The sequence below is a fragment of the Mauremys mutica genome, chromosome 5 (assembly GCF_020497125.1).
Source record: "Mauremys mutica isolate MM-2020 ecotype Southern chromosome 5, ASM2049712v1, whole genome shotgun sequence".
In the NCBI taxonomy this organism is placed as follows: domain Eukaryota; kingdom Metazoa; phylum Chordata; order Testudines; family Geoemydidae; genus Mauremys; species Mauremys mutica.
In genome coordinates this window covers 23,650,672-23,673,090 of record NC_059076.1, presented here as the reverse complement: position 1 = coordinate 23,673,090, position 22,419 = coordinate 23,650,672, and the positions used below count along the sequence as shown (strand labels likewise).

Here is a 22,419-nt window from a genome sequence, read left to right as displayed (position 1 = left end):
AAAAAATGAAATTCTTTAATTATAATTGCAAACTTGCATGAACGCATAGTAGCTAGCCATGGGTCTTACTCAATTTCCAGGGTTTAATAGTATTGTCTCTCATTTTTGTGAGAAAAAAATTACTGGAGTCAGTTTTTCTCAGCCCAGCTATACTCTCATCAAACATATATATACAAGCACAGCTCCTCCAGATATACCTTTCAGTACCAACTGCAGGCTCCTGTACTTGGCATGATTGGATAAGTTGTCTTCTCATTTATTTGTTGTTCTGTTGCTGTGTTCTTGTTTACCTTCATTTCATTTTTGTTTTCAGTTGACATGTGGTCAGTAGGGTGCATCATGGGAGAAATGATTAAAGGTGCTGTGTTGTTTCCTGGCACTGATCGTATCCTTCCTAGCAGCCATTGGTCTCTATAGGTACTTTCAATCTCTTCCCCTCAGGCCCCTTGGTAATAGACTAGTGCTGATATACATTTAATGTATCTAAATAACTGGGATAAATCCCATTACAAAATGCTTGCCAAGCCTGTACCTTGCTATAATGTCTTTGTCTCCTAGTAAAAGGCTTACATGGAGAACACAGTGAGTATAGTACATGAAAGAATAAACACGATGCTATGTATTGTTCATCACTTCTGCTGGTAGCAGCCAGTGACCATCTGTTTATTAGTTATGTTGCACTATAATTGTCTCAAATTACCTTTTCTTATTTTCTTTTATAAATGACAATATTTTAATGTTCAAGTTATGTTTTATAGTGGGTACAATTAAAAATCAAGGCTTACAATATATATCAGTGAGCGATAAATCATAGATACCACAGTTTAGGGAGAAGAGATGATAACTCAAATCCTACTTTTTGGTAAATGTTGATTTTCTAATGGCGATCACTGTACATAGAAACACAATGCTATTTAACTAGGAAATGCTTTCTAATGTGGGATTTTACTTTTTATTATAACTGAGAGTAGTCTGGATTGTACTAACTTGGTGAGTCAAGACTCTGTGCTTTAAATCATTGTAATAGACTTCATTTTCATTATGATTTTAAAAAATGAAACTAGAGCAGATAAGCCTGTCCTCTCTCTGTTAAAGCAATTAATGTGATTTTATGGAAGTAGGGTTTTTTCATTATAGGTAGAATTCAGTATAGTTAGAGTTTCTAGGGGATTTTCTGGAGGTTTGGAAAAGGTAACCAGAGTGTCACAGCTAAATACATTGTATTTAAATACATTATAAATTATAAATTATATTATAAATACAAAGTATTTAGCTATGACACTCTGATTACCTTTTCTAGACCTGAAGAAGAGCGCTGTAAAACTCAAAAGCTTGTCTCTTTCACCAACAGAAGTTGGTCCAATAATATATATTTCCTCACCCGCCATCTCTCTAGCATATCTTGGGACCATCACAGCTTACAGCAATACTGCAAACAAATATAGTTAAACTTATTTTAAATCAGTGGGTGTAAGGGCCCAATAAACAGAGTGTGCTTTTTAGTCATTGTACAGTTCTGCACTTACTACACTGAGGAATTCTTTTTTTCCTTGATTAAAGGTACCATTGGATTTCTACACAAACTTCAATAAATACTTCATTATTTTAACATCTATCAGTCTGAAATTTCAGTTCACTCAGATGTAACTCAAAGGAATTACAAGAAGAACCATTTCGACCATTAAGTTTATAGATTTTATTTCTCATGTGGACCCTGTGCTTATAAAACACCAAGAGGGAAGAGTAGGGAGAAGTCTTCAGGTGTTAGCTACATATGTGGCTACAAATGCATTATGTGCACTGTAATCTCTCTGATTGTCATTTTTGTGCTATCGCTTGCTTGCTAGATTAATTTTTCATGCATCTGATATATTCACATTGATATCTTTAAAGGGTATAATTATTTGATTAATGTGGGGAAATAGTAATATCTAAAGACTTGTAAAAAAAAAAAAAAAAAGAACCCCCCCCCGATCTTAACTGCCTTCAATACTGTAGTTTCTGATTTCAGTCCATATGTTTAATGGATACGTGGCTGAAATATGGGCTGCTCCTGTTCCCATTGAAATTAATGGCAAAACGCCACTAGATTTCCATGGGAACAGGACTTGGACCCAGAAAGCATGAATTGGGCTAGATTCTCTGTTGTGTGAATCGGTGTAATTCCAGTTAGCACTAGCTAAGGATTCAGCCCAGGATGTGTTTCTGTGTGTTCTATGCAAATTGTGGGATAGGGTGAAGCATTCAGACTGCTATAGCTCAGTGCTGTAGTTCCATTGTTTGTTAGGCTGATAGCTTTAGCTTTGTTAGATTTAATTAAAAATGTTACCAGGAAAAGGTATAAAACTATTTGAACATGCCCTAAATATTAATTTTAAAAGATGAGTTTACCGCACACAGCTTTATACTTATTAAAAATAAATCAGAAAAAGCCTCTTTAATTAAACTATTAAATTCAGTTTACTATAGCAATAATTCCCAGAAATCAGCCATTAGCAACTGCTGATTAGTTTGGGATTATTCCTTAACTGAGTTCATTTGTTCTCCTCATATGTTTAGCATGATTGGGGGTCTGGTCCATGACTAGGACTCTTAGGTGCTACTATAATAATAAATGATATTAGCAACAAAAGTTTATTATTTGTGTATATTTTTATGGTGCTATATGTGCACTGTATTTTACGTGCAACTCTGCTGTAATTTTCAGCAGTTCCCTTACTTTCTTCACTGGTACTCTGCTGCAATTTATAAATTCTCTTTCAAACAGTCAAACTTGCTTCTTGAAAAAAACATTCTTTTCTAATGCATGTCATAACAACCAAATCCAACTCCTCTCATCACCGTTCAGAGACTAAGGGGATCTGATCCTGCAAGGTGCTGAGTGCCCCTTGAAACTACTGAGCTCACAATATCTAATGCAGTGAATGGAAATTGGGGGTAATCAGAAATGTAAAAGATCAGGCCCAAAATGTGTTCTGCTTCAGTTCTTTGGTTCAAGTTATGCTCTTGAACTCTGAATTCATTGGAGGCACACAACTAATATTGACACAATATGGAGTAATGCCAGCAGGAAATAAGGTCTATAACCTTTGTGACCCTGATTCAGCAGAGCATTTAAGCATTTTCTTAATTATAAGCATATGCTTCATTCACATTCATTCCAGTTGGATTCAAAGGTATACTAAAATTAAGCACATGCTTAAGTGTTTTGCACAAGTAGGACTTTTATCATTACTCTATCAAGTAAATATCACATAGGAGGAACCTGTGGATATTTATAGCAACAGAAGACTTACAAATCTGATTTTGTTGTTGTTATTGCCAGGTGTAAGAAAGAAGGGAAATTGGTTAAGAAAGTCAGTGGACCAAATTTTATTCTCAGTCAAGCAGAGAGAACCTCTGAGAATATTTTCTGCAAATATCTGTTTCAAATAACAAACAAAATTTGATTTGAAAAGTGTTTGTTATGCTTTTACATTCGCCTTGCATGAACATTTGAACACTCAAGACTAACACAAATACTCATGAAAAGCAATTACAAACACAGACGCTGACTTTTTTTTCCCCCCAGTGGGTGCTCCACCCCTGCTCTGCCCCAAGGCCCCACTCCTGCTCTGCCTCTTTCCCCGAGGCCCCACCCTCGTTCTGACCCTTCCTGCCCTGCCCTTTCTCCCCCTCTTCTCCTCTCCACCTCCCCCGAGCACCTCCTGGCAGCTGCTTGCTGGTCTGCTGGCCAACGCTTGGCCCACCAAACAGCTGATCAGCAGCCAGCCAGGAGCCCTGGAACCACAGTGGCTGGTGGGTGCTGAGCACCCCCTTTTTCTTTCCGTAGGTGTTTGAGCCCTGGAGCACCCCTGGAGTCAGCATCTGTGATTACAAATTCAAAAACTTGAATATTGACCAAAACCGAATTTTAAATTTTATATTTGATTATAAAATTCACAGTTTGCAAGTCACATGAGTTTGGTTTGGTATATAATCACATGATATTGTTTCTGTTTTCTGAATTGGATGGCTTACGTAACAAACCAAAATAGCTAGAATTGCAAATTTTACAAGCAAATATGATTGTGGACAAATTGCAAGCAGGTCTAGCTCTGTTTTACCATTGTAAACCCTCCAAATTAATTGGGTGTACACAAGTGTTAGTGAGAGCAGAATTTAGCCGTTATTCTTTTACAAGTCGTCTCTGAGAAATGATCAAATTGTAGATGGAAGTTTTACATCATTAACAGTTCCTTCAGTCTTCATTGGCTCACAATTGTAAAATGCTGCACTCCTTTCCTAGCGTTTTCAGTGTTCAACTATGCTACAGCTGGTTAAAAGGAGGCGGAACACTTTTTTTGGTTCCGTATTTGCCTCTGTCCAGTCTCAGTTGCAGCAACGCTGGGATTTATGGTTGAGGGCCTACAATTCAGGACCTTCAATTAAGGGATGAATTGTGGCTTTTTCACCAGCTCTGAGCAAGATTCTGCTTCACAGTTTCCTCTTGTTTTGCATGTACTCCACTCTCTTGGGTAGGGGGAGAAGGGGCATATCAGCCCCACAGAGAATGCCCTTGTTCCCACAATGCTACCTGTGATTTGAGTCGCCTGCACAAAGGAGTAATGGGAGCCTCACTCACCCTAATTCCTGTGGTTAGCTATGAAAGCAAAGATTATGCATAGCTTTATTTATTTATTTTTTTTAAGAACAGCTTCCAAACAAATTTTGTAACCTTTCACTAGGAAGTTTGTGACTGCAGTGGTGTGAATGCATATGGGAATGTATATAATGACCATGTATTGAGAAAATCTGATGGTGTTGTGTGTAAACTTTTATCAGCATGAGTATGGGATGGCCATGTGACTCAGCATTTATGAAGCCATATTCCACCACACAATCATGAATTCTGTGTATGCCACATAATTTTTAAAACTATTTTAGAACTGTCTTAGCAATTTTTAAAATAATTGCTTCCATCTGGAAAACCAGATGCCTTACAGCATGTATCCAACTGTACAGGACTCAAGGATGGAAGTATACCAAATCCATTTTACAAGCCTTTAAAAGTGACCTAGAATAGTTTTTTCTATAATTAATAATGTTACATATGGCTTGACATCAGGGTCTAACAAGGCTAAGAACAAATGCCTTATACTATAGGAAAAGGAGATTTTCAGATTTCTAATGGTTTAGCTGCTAGTTTAAAAGCTCCCATTTCTATCCTGATGAATCACAAGGTATTGGACTTCAAACCTGTCGTTTGTTCATGACTAAATGTTGCCCATTCTAGACCTTTGTCCTCTAATTTTGAAGGACAGTTGACACATTTACAGATAAAGAAACAGCGTATGTACCTTTTTCCACTACATATGATCATTACTGATAAAGTGAAACGGTACTTATAAAGGACCTACATATAAACAGTTTTCTCTTTCACTGTACGAATGGTGTGTAGATATAGATATGAGAGAGCACGTGAAAGAGAAAATGAAAACGCAGATGAAAAAAGTAAAAAGGTGAAAATTAAATGCAGTTTGTTTAATTATTGCAGAAATGTATGGGTGTGTGGGTATGTATGTATGCATTATAGGTGGGGCTATAGGTAGCACCACCTATTATTAGGGTTCGCTGACAATTCCCATTATAAGATCTTGTTTTCAGTTGCCTAAGACTTTGCCAAATCTAACTATTTGGGCTGAAATTATCCATATCATTTATCTGCCTCAGGATCAATGTTTTTTGAATATTTTAGCAAAAACAGTTAAGCCATTTCCAAGAATGAGGCTAGGGAAAAAATACGTTGCTTTGCCCGTGTTAAAAAATTCTGGTGACCATGCTCTTAGCAGGGACTTTAAATTTGGCAAGGGGTGGCCTTATGTTTCAGAGATATGCCTTTTCTTGTCTCTAAAAATTCACCACTATCTGGCCAATTAGAAAAATTGCAATTTGCACGTGCTTGGCAGAGACTTCTTAAATTTTAGTAGCTAAACTCTCTGAAGATTCCATTGATGCTGAGCATGCTCCTGCTAAAGTGGTTTGTCTGAGGTCAATCTTTGACTATGGGACCACAGTCTTTCTTTTATTATTATTATATGTCTACAATTGTAGAAAGAATTCTATTATTTTGAGAAATAATGGTACAGTATGTTTTCCCTTAGGGCCAAATCCTGTTCTCCTTAGATGTGTGATTAGTTCCCACTGGCTTAAATTTACTCAAGCAGGTAATCCCACTGAAGTGTGTGAGTGAAATCTGGATTAAAAACTGTGGAACAAACTCTGCTCACCTTTCTCACAGGTGGCTTCAATAGAAATACTCCTCTGAGTTATGTAAGGAAGATTGAGCCAAGTATCATTATTCGTATGTGCCCCAAGAAATGGCGCTAAAGGTTACACATTCAACCTTAACTTCTGAATTTCCTGACTTGGTCAGGGCTTAATTGTGCAATTTTAACTTTGCAAAAATATTTTATATTAAAGTATTTTCCTGGTATAGATTTTTGTTTTGTTTAGGAAAATAGTTATTTTAATCTTGGGATAAGGATGTGATTTTTACTGACTAGTAATGGTGGAAAAAACTCTTAAGAGAATGTTACAGTTTAAAAAAAGGGTTGGAAGTTTTGGAGATTCCAATTGAAGAGTCCACTCTCAAGATAAACCTTCACCCAAATGATGTTACCTTTGCGCTCTTCCCTTGCCAAGCTTCCATCCTGCACACATGTTGCCCCTTGAGGTTTTAATGGCGATATTTTGCTGAAGAACTCTTGACTAAGAAGATTGAGATAAGGACTTTTGAAAGTCAGTTTACTAAATCCATATATGTGCATAGTTTTACTGTGTTGTTGAGCAGCAATGGAATATGTAAGTGTCCTTTATGTCTTTTATGCCCATATATCTGTGATATGATAGTGATCCCAAGTCACACCACTCCATGTGATATATTTAATTTTGGATCAAGTCTTCTCATAGTGTTTAAGGCCAGAAGGGACCACCAGATCATCTAGTCTGATTTCCTGTATATCACAGCCACCAGCACAACTCAGCATCTGTGCACTAAACTCAATGACCAGCGTAAGATCAAGTATTACAGTTTGCAGGAGACTAGACTGTTATGTGCCATAGGCAGATAGTAGGAGAGACTGAGATGCACCAATGCATGAGGCACCTGCGATGCAGGGAATTGATTAAGTGAGATATACCCAGATAATCCTAGCAAGTGACCCACACCCACACACTGCAGAAGAAGTTGAGAAAACCCCAAGGTCACTACTAATCTGAGCTGTGGAATTTCTTTCCTGACCTCGCATATGGTGATCTATTAGACCCTGATCATGTGAGCAAGAACCAAATAGCTGTAGCCCTAGACATAGTGAGCCTCATTCTTATTTACACTAAGTCCACTTTATGCTTCTGCAGCAAAGTATATTTACACCTATTTTAAGGGCCCTTTTTACTACCTGGGTATGATCCTCAGTTGACATAAAATGTCATTGACTTCAATAAAGCTATGATGATTTACACCAGTTGAGGATCTGGCCCTTAGAATGACAAAAGTTGTCATAGTATAAATAAGAAATTGGGCCCAATGGCTAGAAGTCTCAGATTGTGACATCATTTTTACATTTGAAACCACGTGTACTTTTGGGTATTGTCCTGAATGATTGTACTCAAATGTGGTCACATTTTGTGAAGAGATGTAAAAATCTTGCTTTTGTTTTTGTTTTCGTGGGTGAATGTCTATGGTCTTAAAGAAGACGGGACTATTTCACCCTAGCAATGTAAGTACCTGTTAACTTCAGTCAAAAATGCCTTAATTGCATGTAATTAATCTTAAGGTCCTGTCCACTTAGATTCCCTCTCTATTTTGGAGTCACTGATGTGATTAAGATATCCATTGCCTTTAATTTTTTTTTGCCTTAGTTTTGGTTGTTCTGGGGTGGGAGAGAGAGAGGGGAATAAGTTAAGGTGATTTGGGTGACCTTAACTAGATATGTCAATATTTTCTAATATGTTTTGGTTTTTAGTCCTCCAACTTCTAAGTTTTCCAACATTCGTGAGTTTGACAAAACTTTTCTTTTAAAGTTTCCTCCTGACTTTAATAAATAATATTTTTACATTTAAAATTGGGATAACAATATTTTTTGTGGGGGAGGGAATTTCCTTAGAATTTTTTTAAAAATAAGTTTTGTATAAATGCCCGTGACACTTCAGTGTCACCTGTAACTTTCTAAAGAGTGTACTGATGACTCTAATGTTAAATAATAAGTCTGAGTCAATTAGCACAGCATAACAATGTCATGTATTAAAATAAAAACTTTAATGTGAAAAATGTTTTCTCTGAGGCTGTGAATATCCTAAGGAATACATGACCTGATGGTTCAAGCGTGGCATTTGTTTACCTTGTCGGTCTATCCAAAGAGCATTGGAATGAGTACAGATCCCCGGGGAAATCCGTTGTTTATATGACATGGGTGACTTGAAACAGCTTCATACTTCACAATCACAAGTCACCCATGTCATGTCTCCCACCTTGGCAACTAAGTTTGTGTATACCATTGACATCTGGCTTGAAATAGCTAGAAGAAGCTTTTAGGCGCAGGAATTCTGCCTGTCATTGGACTTTGACACCTTGGCCTAAAACTTTTTGAAGTGGTGTCTTAAACTGCATGCACTAAAGACAGTATCATCTTGTTTCCATCTTGCCAAACAGTTAGCTCATCGACAGCTGCAGGTCCTTCTGAGCAATTAGACAATTATTTTTGAAGTGTACCCTATTTATCTGGGGATAAAGCTTGACTACACTTTGTCCTGTCAAAAACATATCAAGAAGATGCGATTGAAATCAAGCCAAGATTTGCACACCTCCACAGGCTTGTTGTCAACTCATGGGGCAGTAGTGCTGCAACCTTATGGACATCTACCAGTGCCCTAATTATTGCACCTACTGAATACTGTGTTGGGAGCATGGGTCTCCAGTCGTCATTGTGGATATTGGACTTAATGATCAACTCTGCATTTGTATCATCAGTGGTGTGAGCTGGACAACTCCAGTTTCTAACTTTCTGCTCCTGGCTGGCACTGTTTCCCTGGCAATTAAGTGAGAAGTCAGGGCCCTGGCTGCATTACTATGCGCAGCTACGTATCAAGACAGCTTACTTCACAATTTCATCAGAAAGCCCCATAAAAAATAGTAGTTAAAGTCAAAGACGTCCCTTTTCTGAAATAGTTGAACCTCTCAGACAGGACATCAGACATGATCTTTCTAAAGCGTGGCAGCAACATGTCATGTGGGACAATATTTTGGATCGATGGCAAGTTTCTTGGCAGATAGACAACTCAGATCTGTGTCCCCTAGCCTGTCTGGATCAGCTCTCACATGCCCCTTAGAACAACCATATGAACTGAAAGATCTTTCTTCATTACAGCAGGATATGTTGTGTTCATGGGCGGTTTAACTTACATCTTTACTGTTGGGGCTGCTAGAGCTCCCCATCCTGCCCCTACAAAACTCAAGAACAAACAGCATGCCATCTGGTTATGAATTGCCCTCTTTATCGTCTTTCTGGTGCTTGACATCTGTGGATGATGATGCCATTAGAATGGCTACGTCACTTACCCGACATCTAATTAATTGTTTGTGCTATCAGACACCATACACCAGAAGTCTATCCAAAGCTCTGAATCGCTGCTAAAGACCAAGCAGGCATTATAATTAATGTACCTGAAACCATAAACACATTGTAATGTACACATCTGGACCCTGCCTTTATCCTAAAATATGAATTGATCCCCCACTTTATTAACTAAATCGTTATTCCCTGTCTACTACCCAAAACTAATGAAAAGCACTTTTCCTTATTGAGCCCAGGGGAAGCTTACTTCACCTTAAGTCTGCATATATCATCATGGTGGTAGTGTTTCCTGATGCCACTCCATTCACCTAATTTCTGTTGCCATGCAAGTTACATTCACACTCTTCCATTTACCGATATGCAACCTAGCCACCGTTCACATCATCTCTGTTTTTGACCACTACATATGCATCTAGGGCTCAAACTTAGACATTTGTTTTAAATCAAAGTTTATATTTTGCAGCATTGAGGACATTGTTTCTGCCCACTGGCCAGGGAAAGCAAGTGGTTTTCCAAGCCCTGAATATCTAGATGCTGTGTCACTGCAGCATTTGACCACCCTTTACAAGTGTCCCATTTCCCCTCTGGGTATTTGTCACTGACTCTGATCAACATTGAGGTGGAAAGGTATCTAGGATGAGACATTTTTCCCTGGTGTAAAGCCATTTATGTCAATGGAGTTACACCAGAAAGTTCACCATGGATAAATTTGATCCAGTAACTCTACAAAACCAGACACTGAAATGGGGTGCTACGGCCTGACCAATATGCAACTGTACCCTGTCATGCATTTGACTTTTAGAAAGTAATGGACAAGCTAAGTGCAGGTAAATAGAAAGAAGTAACAGTAGAACTAAAATATACTAGTGTGAGTAAAGCAAGCAGCAATCTAGACTCATTTTTCTTTTGTACTTTTCTTCCCCATCTTTTATTACTAGGGATTTACCTATAAAAGCAGCTTCATTGTTTTACAGAACTCATCTGTTTCTGCTATGTATTCCTCCTTTTAAATCCTGATCCTGTGCTATGACGACACAAATCATAGATTTAGTCAAGTGGAAGACAACCAGAAGGAAATCTTAAGGAACAAAAACCCTATTCATTCACCTTTCCCAAGTAATTGTTTTCCCATGAAGCATCAGCAGCTCTTTAAGGGGTTTCCTTGTGAAAATGTGAAGTTTGCAATGTTTGATGTTGTCATTTGCATACTAGGTATCTGATTGATGTTATATCCACTACAAAAACAACTCCTAATCAGTACATTGTTATGGATTTAAAAGTTAGGTATTAAAATTCTTTATTATATATAGTAATGGCAGTACTTTACATGTAGAAAGCCCTTTTCATATGAGGAGCTCAGTTTTTTGGTTTAATTTTTTAAAACAATTAATTAGCCTCACTGCACTCCTATAATCATTTTATGGATGGGTAAATTGAAGTATAAAGAACTGAAATAGATAGTTCAAGTTCATATAGTAAGACTGTGGTGGGAATGGAAGTAGAACTCCTGTTTTGACTCCTGGTCTCTTGTTCCAATAACTGCACAGAAATGCCTCCCCTCTCTATGTCATGAGTCCAGTATATTGGCCTCTGCTGTGTTAATTAGAGCAGGGCAGGAAACAGGTTTTCTGTCCTATGAAATTGCAAAAATTTTAAATTTTTCCTATCATGAGTCAGGATAAAAATCATATTAAAAAAATCTAGATTGGGTCAGCTGAAACATTTCTATTTCAGTAATTTCAAAATACTTCATTCGAGATTCAACATTTTTTAAGCTTTTAAACCAGTTTTACTATAAATTAACTATTTTAAAAAATGAAATGTCATTTTGAACCGAAAAATGAAACTTCACTTTGAAAATTATTTTTTTTCCAAAAATATTTCTAATCAAGAAATTTATCAAAACCAACCCTTTCCTAGGAACAGTTTCAGTTTTGATGGATTGACATTTTCAGGTGGAAAAAAATTATCATAAAATTCCCAATCAATTCTAATTTAATTTGCATACTGTTTTAATTATGGTGAGATTTGTTCCAGCTTGAGTAGTCACAGCTGCCTACAATGGCTTCCCCCCTGGACTAGAATACTTTGTTTTGTGGGTTATGATGACAGAATTAATGTAAGAGGATGGGTTTTCTCATGTAACATGGATTGCTCAATTGAGGACATATTCTGCTCCATGATAAATTTCATTTGATAGCATCTATACTTAGATGTCTGTTTTTGAAAAGTTCATCTCCACCTATGCTAGACCATATTATTCATAGTAACATTTGTGATTTCTCTCTTCTGGATTTTGCAAGTTTGGGCAAATGGCACCTGAATGTGAACTGCCGCTGGTTGTAGGGTTGAATTTTGCAAAACTAAAATCACACCCACTTCAGTTCATCTCATGTAGTCAGAGACTTTAAAGACCAGAAGGGATCATTATGCACATCTCAGGACACAGAACCTCATCCACCCATGTCTGGAATAGACCCATAACCTCTGGCTGTGGTGATTATACTTAGTAGTAGTAGTTTTGTTACCCCTTATTTTGCCAAATATATTTAAGCCAATGTACACAAAAAAGGCAAAGTTTTATCGGCAAATCTGGTGTTGCTCCCCCAAATGAAAATATGCCTGGAAAAGATTTTCTTTCCTTTCTCTCCATCGCCTGATATGATTTTTTTGACACTTTATGTATGGATTAGTTTTGTGTGGTATATACCTACCATGTATCATCTTCAAAGCAACTCCTGTACCTAGGTATTTCAGCAGGGTCCCTTTCTAAATTCTATTCATAGGTTCCATTCTATGCATCCAAAGAAGTGAGCTGTAGCTCACGAAAGCTCATGCTGAAATAAATTTGTTAGGGCAGGTCTACACTAGGGGGGGGATCGATCTAAGATATGCAACTTCAGCTATGTGAACAGCGTAGCTGAAGTCGAAGTACCTTAGATCGAATTACTTACCATCCTCACAGCGCGGGATCGACATCCGCGGCTCCCATATCGACTCCGCTACCGCCGTTCGCGTTGGTGGAGTTCTGGAGTTGACAGGAGCGCGTTCGGGGATCGATATATCGCGTCTAGATGAGACGCGATATATCGATCCCCGAGAAATCAATTGCTACCCGCCGATCCGGCCGGTAGTGAAGACGTACCCTTAGTCTCTAAGGTGCCACAAGTACTCCTGTTCTTTTTGTGGATACAGACTAACATGGCTGCTACTCTGAAACTTCTAAAAGTATAAATTAGACACGTGTTAAGTGTTCAGCAGTTAACGTGAAAGTTCTCTTATGAGTTTGGGAATCATCAAGTCAGAAAACAGATCCAGTACCATGTGATAACTCTCCAGTCCACAAGGAGAATAGTAACTTAAGAAAGGTGAGTGAATAGTTCACAAATAATTGATGAGCTGAAATATTTTTGCATGAAGCAATGATTTTGAATAATGAACAAACAGGAAATGTCCCTTAATGTGAATGACTCCCAACTTACAGAGAGCTTTCTGTAATGTGAATACTTATGTGAATACTGGCATGAATATGTATTTGCAATACTTTCTCTTTCCATTAAAATGTTCATTAACGAAAGTTTCATTATCTGAATGCTCACAGGAAGCAAAGTAAAAGGGCTATTGAATTTTTTAAAAGTAGAATTATTATTTTTACTTAACCAAATGTTCACAAATAATTTTTTGTAGAATTTGTATAGCATTAGTCCAGAAGTAAGATGCAGACAAAGAGCAATCATTCATATAAAAAAACAAGCAAACCTTCAACTTCTAAGAGAAGTTAAAAACAGGTAAGATGGTACCTCATGATGATTTAACTTTGATAATTATATTGATTTTGGGGATGTGGCTGCATTACTTTTAACATTCAGTAATTTAGTTGGTAGGAGACCTATTTCTGTCCCCAAAGCTTCTCAGAAGTTTGGAAATAGTAATCCTGAGTTCTATGGTACATGCGGTTCCAAGATGACATAAACAATAGCAATTACTGACCACGAAAATGAGAGCTGTGCTGGAAGTTACTACATACACACAACACCATTTAGGAGATTATAAGTAATTGACCAGGGTTTGTCTTTCATCTTTTGCTAACTTTACTCCTCTCTGTGGGTAATGTCATCAACTATCATCTCTATGTTGATGACTTACAAATCTCTCTCTCCATCACTAAACTGTCTCCTTCCATCCAATCCCACATCTCAGCCTGTCTCTCTTCCATCTCCTTTCAGATATCTTGTTGTCAGCTTAGATTGAACGCATGTGGAACTGAACTTCCCTCCCTAACATTCTCTACTTCCCCCTTCTCAGTCACTGTCAACATCACCCCCATCTTCCTTTCCCACAAACCTCTCTCATGCCCTAGACATCTAAATCCTAACATATCTTCCTCCTCAGTGTCTCCAAGATCCATCCTGTTTTTTCCATCTTCACAGCCAAATCTCTCATTCGGGCCCTCATTATGTCCTGCCTTGATTACTGGCCTCTCAAATACACATTGATCCCACCAGTTCATATACAATGCAGTCACTAAACTCCCTTCCTTTGCTCATCAATTTGCTCATATAACTCTTTCTCTCTTTGAATCTTTCCACTGGCTTTTCATCGGCTGTCAAATCAAATGTAAGCATCTTCCCACCACCTTCAGAGTTCTGCATAACTTGGCCCCTCCTACATATCTTTCCTCATCAAGCTTCATATTGTCTCCATGCCTTCTGCTCCACCAGTGTTCCCATCCTTGTCTACCCATTTTTAGTTGCTCACACTTTCACTTCTGTGCCCTTTTTCATGTGCTCTCACATGGTACAGCCTCATCACACAGTTTTCATGTTTTCTATACATTGTGCAACCTTCATAAGTTTATATGCAAAGCCCATATTTAAAGCCCTCTTAAAGACTCACTTCTGCCATGCAACCCACAGTGAACATGTTGACTTGTGTACAAATTAGAGATGGTCCAAAATTTTTGAATTTCTACATCTTCCAGTGAAAATGAGGGACAAAATTTTCATGAAAAATTCATCCCACTTTTTAACCAGTTGGTTGAAAAAAATTGAATTTTTAAATTTTCTGATAACAAAAGGAGACATTTTTCATGGAAATTTCAAACCCCAAATGTTCAAGTTTTTCAGCCATCTCTTATGCAAATTGTATATAATTTGTCTACTGTTATTCCCTTTCCTCTGGCCACTTTTCTGCTCTTAGATTGTGAGCGCCTCGCAGCGGGGGCTGTTCTTTTTGAGTGTTTGGAAATCTTTTAGCACAGAGTGGGCACTACTGTAAATAAACAATAACAATAATGAAAACAAGGTTATCTTCATACTATGCTGCATCAGAAATAGACTTTCTAAAATAAATGTTCTCTTTCTAATGGGTTCTCATGAAGCTTCCTTAGCTACATGCTTGTGACAGTCTCTTGGTAGAAATGTGTCTATTTGTATATTATCTCACATGTTCTTCAAATCCTTAGCCTGATGAATGCAGGGATTGTGAGGGGGAGGTGGGACTGGTTTTAAAGGCAATATCCTTGATCAGACATTGCCTCCCCTTTTTTTGTTATTTGACACAGCAGGGCATAGTCTGAACATGTCTAGAAGTGTGACAAATCATTCAGCAGATATGTTTATTAGTACTCCAGGAAAGCTAAAAGAGTTGCCTGTTGAAACCCCCCAATAAGAGAGAGAGTTTCTTGTTGAGTATGAAAGCATGTGGAAGCTAGCATTCACGATGAAGGCATAACAACTGTTTCTTGTTTGTTGTCATGTTTGAGGAAAACAAAAGAAATATTAGTGTGTAACTGGTACATTGTATACCAATAGAAAATATTTGTTAGAGGAAATGGTGAACAGTCAAGAAAACACATTACATTTTTACAACAATTTGCCAAATAGTTTTTGTTGTTCTTATAAAACTAGGAACTGATAAATGGCTAGGAAGAATAAAGACACAAGTATGCAGCATTTCAGTTTATGCATCTCTGGGAACTTCTGGCAAATAAATCTTTTCTGTCACATAACATGTTTATTCCCAAATAAAATGTCCTTCACAAATTATTGATCGCTCATGAAGAAAGGAGAAAACAAGTTAGGGGTAACTTCTCCCCTTGCAGAACTCTTTTCACTCCGCTGGGTACCACTCTACACAATGTGACAGTTATGATTGATATTCCCAGCTGAACAAATAAGATTTGTTACACCCATGTAGCTCTACTGATGTCTGTGGGGTTGCACAGGTGTAAGAGACAGTAGCCATTAAGCTAGGATTTAAAAACAGAAATAGACTAGCATCCATGACCAACAGGGAGAGAGTGTCCAGCTATTATTATTAATATTTGTTTGTGCAGTGTCCACCAGTAAGCTAGGTGCTATAAGTGTCTGACCCATTATGGCTTATAAAGCTTCAAGTCATGATGATGAACCAAGACATTGATTGAAAAGTATCTTGGGTGGGAATTAAGTATCTTTATGGGTTGCTAAAAACCAACCAACCAAACAAAAAAGCTAGTAGGCTGCACATTTTTTCCCTTAACTACTGCTCCTCAGATATTGACCAGTGGAATAAAGTAATTGAGCAGCTGGGAACACCATGTCCAGAATTCATGAAGAAGCTACAACCCACAGTGCGGAACTACGTTGAGAACCGACCTAAGTATGCTGGTCTCACTTTCCCCAAACTTTTCCCAGACTCTCTCTTCCCAGCCGACTCAGAACACAACAAACTCAAAGGTATGTCCAAGGAGGGAGCGTGGGGCATGTATGAGCAAGTGCAATACAAAAATGTTTTTTCTCCAGCTGAGATGAATTGACTTTTAATGTACTTTGAAACATGTTTCATATAGTGGGTCACATTTTTTTTCTCATTGCTAAGATGAGGGAGAGTCATTGATATAAATAAAATACTAGAAAGAAAACAGGGAAGCACTTTCAATGTCTGCAAAGTTGGGCTCCATCCACGTGTTTATGAAAAGTCAGAAAAAGTAAAAAGTGCTTGGGATCTAAAGGTAGGGTAGTAAAGAAAGAAAAAGTAAAATGTTTTAGCCAGTTGATGTTTTCATAAAAACATCATGGTGTTTATTTATCAGATCAGATTCAGGTGCTGTAATGACCAAGACACTTGCATTGGTTTTATCTAGCAAGGAGTTAGTTCTAAATACGAATTTGAGGGAAATTTGGTGCTAGGGCAGCCAGGCCTCTAGGGTACATATGTTGTCATTGATTAATACGTCAAGCATGTCAGGTTCATGGCACTCATTCTGTACAGCTATGCACTCCGATAGTACCATAAGCAAGTTTGGACAGCCTGAATTTTTCTTTCTTTCTTTCTGACATACTGGAGCCCAAGAAGTCTTCTTTGAAGATCTCAAAGTGGCATTAAATTTTCTTGTAAACAAAACTGTCAATGCAGCCAGAGCATGATTACAAAAGTGATGATGTCTTTACTAAGAAAAGTAAAAGTATCAATGCCACCAGCTAAAATTGCTCTTGATGTAGTTACAGTTTAATACCTGCCTGTAAGTGGCTTTGTGACTATGAAAAATGGAGCAACTGCATTTTGGTATGTGAAGCAGAATGATATCTTAATTACAGTGAGGCTACATATTTCCATTGTACAATACATGCAGTGGCATGTGGTAAGATGGTTATAGTCATAAATTGAAGCCATGATTAACTTGAACGGGATGTTGACTTTCAATAAGAAACAATGATTAATGTGTGTTGAGTATAAAAAGGATTTCCAGTCACAGCTTTGGAACCTTTTCAAACTTCTAGTGTGCATAATTTTGCACACATGGGTTCCTCTTGTTGCTTGCTGCAGTGACACATAATGTTTCTTAATCACCTACCATTTGCATGTCATTACATTACCCAGAATGCTCTTCCAGTTAACAACTGTTTCATAGCAAGGCTGTTGTCTGAGATCTGGGAGCAAAGTGAAAGGTCTGAGCAAATGCTTTTGGATGCATTGAATTCTTTTCTGTACTCCTACAAAGAAAATGAATAGTGGTCATTCATTGGATTTAGGGCTAATGCACAGGGAATAATGATCAGACTGTGTTAACTAATTGTCTCCTGGATAAAGGAATCACTTTTATTTAAGCATGGAGTGAATGTCTGTTTTTAAGATTATTTCTTGTTTGGTTCCTCTGTCTCAAAAAGATTCTACTTTTACATCCCGAATCCTTGTACCTTCCTAAAAAGTACAATAAATAATGTTATCTAGTCACTTTGATGTCACCTTTATAGCGTGTGTGCTGGGGTACATAAGATACATTTAGTGAAGGGATTGTGGTTTTGTAGTTCCTGATCTATTTTTGTTTTGTTCTTTTTTTTCTATCAGAGGTCCACTTCAAATGGTATAAAAAGTAAGATAATAGTAAATGATTTCAAACAAGAAAGCATTTTTAATATTACATGTGCAGTACTATTAGCAGTAAGTGATCTGGTTAACTTAAAAAAAAAAAGATTGCATTGAATTTATTAACAGTGGAAAAAAAATACTAGGATACGAACAAAAATCAGTTTGTGGGTTGATTGGCGGCATATTTGCTCTGAATCCAGAATGCTATGGGCTCTGGTCCAGATTAGAGGTTTTGGCTTGTACTTCATATAGACCATCATATGGTACTAGGGGTTGTTTCGGTGTTGGATACTTGCCCAGCCAGACATCAACATGAACTTCCATCTGATGATTAATCAAACTCCTGTCAGAATGAATAGAGAGTTACTTTGCTCTCTTGGCTAAATATCATATTCCATTTGCCACTACCACTACCAACTAATTTGTTCCCAGGCACTCTGAATAGTAAATCACATAGCAACTGCTACAACTGCCTCCATTCAGGTCCTATGCTATAAATAGGAAAAATTCAGCTAGTTATCAGGGGGAGAGAATTCACAGATTGTGAGCTTTTGCTGAAATCTTGCCATATTCAACTGTGTTACAACACCATAGTGGACACATTCCAACTTTCTTGACAAATAAGACAAAGCGCACTGGGCCATATGCTCTGTCAGTATAAATTGGCATAGCTCCATAGAAGTCAAACACAAGTGTAAATGGGGCTATGCTTATTTACATGAGCTGAGGATATGACCCACTGGTTTCAGCACTAGTTGGGCGAATAAGACAGTCGGGATTTGGACAGATCCCTCGCTTTCACAGACCTTGGGAGGCAGGCCAGTCCTTGCCCACAGACAGTCCGCCAACCTTAAGCATATTATCACCAGCAACCACACACTGCACCATAACAACTCTTACTCAGGAACCAATCCATGCAACAATCCTCGATGCCAACTCTGTCCACATATCTACACCAGTGACACCATCACAGGACCTAACCAGATCAGCTACTACATCACCGGTTCATTCACCTGCACATCCACCAACGTTATATACGCCATCATGTGCCAGCAATGCCCCTCTGCTATGTACATCGGCCAAACTGGACAGTCCCTACGTAAAAGGATGAATGGACACAAGTCAGATATTAGGAAAGGCAATATACAAAAACCTGTAGGAGAACACTTCAACCTCCCTGGCCACACAATAGCAGCTTTAAAGGTAGCCATCCTGCAGCAAAAAAACTTCATGACCAGACTTCAAAGAGAAACTGCTGAGCTTCAGTTCATTTGCAAATTTGACACCATCAGCTCAGGATTAAACAAAGACTGTGAATGGCTAGCCAACTACAAAAGCAGTTTCTCCTCCCTTGGTGTTCACACCTCAACTGCTAGATGAGGGCCTCATCCTCCCTGATTGAACTAACCTCGTTATCTCCAGACTGATTCTTGCCTGCATATTTATACCTGCCTCTGGAAATTTCCATTACATGTGTCTGACGAAGTGGGTATTCACTCACGAAAGCTTATGCTCCAATACATCTGTTAGTCTTTAAGGTGCCACAGGACACTTTGTTGCTTTTTACAGATCAAGACTAACACAGGTACCCCTCTGATACTTTATCAGCAATGTTATCTAGCATCTCTATGGTGATGAATGTCCAAGCAATAAGAATGCCATATATTGCTATACTGGGAGAGTCTACTTTCTGTAACATAAAATGTTTCTTCACTTGAAAAGATACTTGTTGGTAGGGGTTGAATTTCAATATTACTCTCCTCAAGAGATATGGGAGAAAACTAAAACTTTTTATCCAAACTCCCAGAACTTTGTTGTTGTTTGAATAAATGGATTCCAGAGCTGCTACTCTTCTTGGGTTTGGTTTTCAAAAATAAAAACTCCAAATGAAGGGGATCTTGCAAACCCAAATAATGGTCCACACACCAGATCCTCAGGGTCATCAATATGGCTGATTTGCACTGGACAGCTGGCAGTTTCTGGCTATAGATTTAGTGAATTTGGTCCCAGGAGGAAAGCCTCAACGCAAGTGGAAACCACTGGTGATGTATAGCTGGTATAGGAACTCCCGTAACACCCTTCTTCCTGCTGCCACCACAGGACAGATAAAAGGGGATAGGGCTGGAACTAGAGTTATCCAGCAAAAAGTTTTGAGGACTTGAAGAAGTTTCCCGTCCCTTATCAGGATGAAAAATCAATCTCAAACCAGAAATCTGGAAATTAAATCAATTTGGGTCAATTTCAACCCACTTTATTTTAAAATATTTTAAATATATAATTAGCTTAAATTTTGAAATGAAAAGTCCTTTTGAACTGGAAAACCAGAATGCTTTGTGTCCATGGAGAAACAAAATATTTTGACAATTTCAAAGCTTTTTCTCCAAAATTATTCTGAGTTGAAATTTGATCAAAACCAACCCTGTCCCACAAAAAGTTGTTTAGACAAATTTTGGACCCATTTTGAGGGCATACATGAGACTTACGTAATGTGGAAGACTTGTGCTTGCTCTTTATTCATCCTCTGTGTATATTTGGATCTCTTGCTGTATTGAGGAGTGGCAGAATTTCATACAAACAAAGAATAATTGGCGGGAACAAATTGCCCTACTTACTTTTTACAACAGTTAACCAATCCCTGTATATAGTAATTTTGTACTGACCCTGTGTTCCTCTGGTTTCACTGCTCTAGCCAGCCAAGCCAGGGACCTTTTGTCAAAGATGTTGGTGATTGACCCAGCCAAGCGGATATCAGTGGATGAAGCCTTGCAGCATCCATACATTAATGTGTGGTATGACCCAGCAGAAGTGGAGGCGGTAAGTGAGGCATGGACATTTAATTTGCTTTCACCTCAATACTGTAAAATGCAACCACAGTATTTCTTTGAGCCCTACCAATCATGCCCTGAGAAAAACAAGCAAGACTTCTCAAGTTTACGTTATACCTTGCTACTAAATATATACCATATGGTGGAGAGGGGCAGAACTAAACAGGAAGCAAATCTAAGCTCCCAACTCAGGAAAGCTCTTAAACCCTTGCTTAGGTCCCATTGAAGTCAGTGAGATTTGAAGGATGTTTTAAGTTAAACGAGTACTTAAGTGCTTTCCTGATTTGGGACCAGAGTTCACTATTACCTAGTGCAGGGATTGGCAACCTTTGACATGTGGCTAATCAGGGAAATCTGCTGGTGGGCCAGGACGGTTTGTTTACCTGCAACGTCTGCAGGGTCAGCCGATTGCAGCTCCCACTGGCTGCAGTTTGCCATTCCAGGCCAATGGGGGCTGCGGGAAGCGGCGTGGGCCGAGGGATGTGCTGGCCACCACTACCCACAGCCCCCATACCTTTATATTGTTTCTTTCCCTAAGGAATACCTCCTTCCCGTCCTCATTCTCATTCTTCTTTTTAACAGTTTGGGGGAAAGGGTCGCAACAGTAAACTAGTCCTGGAGAATGGAGAATTTTTATCCACTCTCTGTTAATGCTGGTTTCCCCACTTCTTGACCTTTGAGTCCTCTTCCATTTATTGCAATGTCTCACATGCACCATTCCTGCTGCCAGTCCAATTGGAGAACTCAGCACCTTGCAAAGCCAAGTCTAAAGGCACTATTACAGAAGTGTTTCAAATGAAACAACATACTGTACATGCTGAAATTTAGTGTACTTTGTATATATATACACACACACACTCTATATTTCAGTTACATTTGCTTTTGCACCATCTATTACTTATACCCAAAACAAATTAGTTAAATATATCCTTTAATTTCTATTGGCTTTTTTGCTTACTTTTTAAAAGCGTGTATTTTAATATGAAAATTAAAATATTTGACTTGCTGCCAAATTTATTTTACAAACATGCTCATATTTCAATTCCAGATGTCTATTCTAGGTATCATTCTCTTCCTTGGTCATCTTCATTGAATTAAATCCCCATTTCTGAATTTAATTCAGAATGGCTTCAATGCTTTTCGGAACTCACATGGACTTGCTTGCACTCTCTTGTTCTCTAGCTTCATATCTATTCTCTCCTTGCTCATTCATGCCATTCTTTCAGCCTTGGCGTTCCCGTCTGTCCAACCCTGTGCAATTCAAAGTCACTCATTGACGGTGTACTGCATCCTCTAACTGTAGAAGAGATGGAGGTCCTTTTCACAAGCTTCCAAGTTGCCACATCTCTTCCTGTTTCTCCTGAACTTCACCTTAGCCTATGTTTTGTGCTAAACCCTGGTCATCTTATTCTGTTTCATTCTTGTATGCCTCCCTTACACCTCACCGTGACAATTCTACCCTTCTTTCTGAACAATCTCCCATCATTGCTGACTCCAGGGCTGCTCCACCAGCAGCAGCTGTGGTGGGATCACTAATGTGACAAAATGGCAATGACTGCCAGATCTTTTTACCACTTTGTCATCTAATCTTGCTCACGGTGGATTTCCTGATGTACTGGTAGAAATGC

The 22,419-nt window shown here is 38.3% G+C and overlaps 1 protein-coding gene across 8 annotated transcripts in view; it reads left to right on the top strand.

Annotated features, from left to right (window-relative positions):
• Window positions 1-22,419, top strand: part of MAPK10 (mitogen-activated protein kinase 10) — a 255,588-nt gene that overhangs the window by 203,693 nt on the left and 29,476 nt on the right. For 5 of the 8 annotated variants that reach the window (XM_045018013.1, XM_045018015.1, XM_045018012.1 and 2 more), the window contains 2 exons: window positions 16,151-16,333; window positions 20,656-20,780. In XM_045018013.1, coding sequence (XP_044873948.1) covers window positions 16,151-16,333; window positions 20,656-20,780 — 308 coding nt within the window. Of the gene's footprint in view, window positions 1-313; window positions 386-16,150; window positions 16,334-20,655; window positions 20,781-22,419 lie in introns of all 8 variants that reach the window. The other 3 variants (XM_045018014.1, XM_045018016.1, XM_045018010.1) reach the window with 1 other exon arrangement.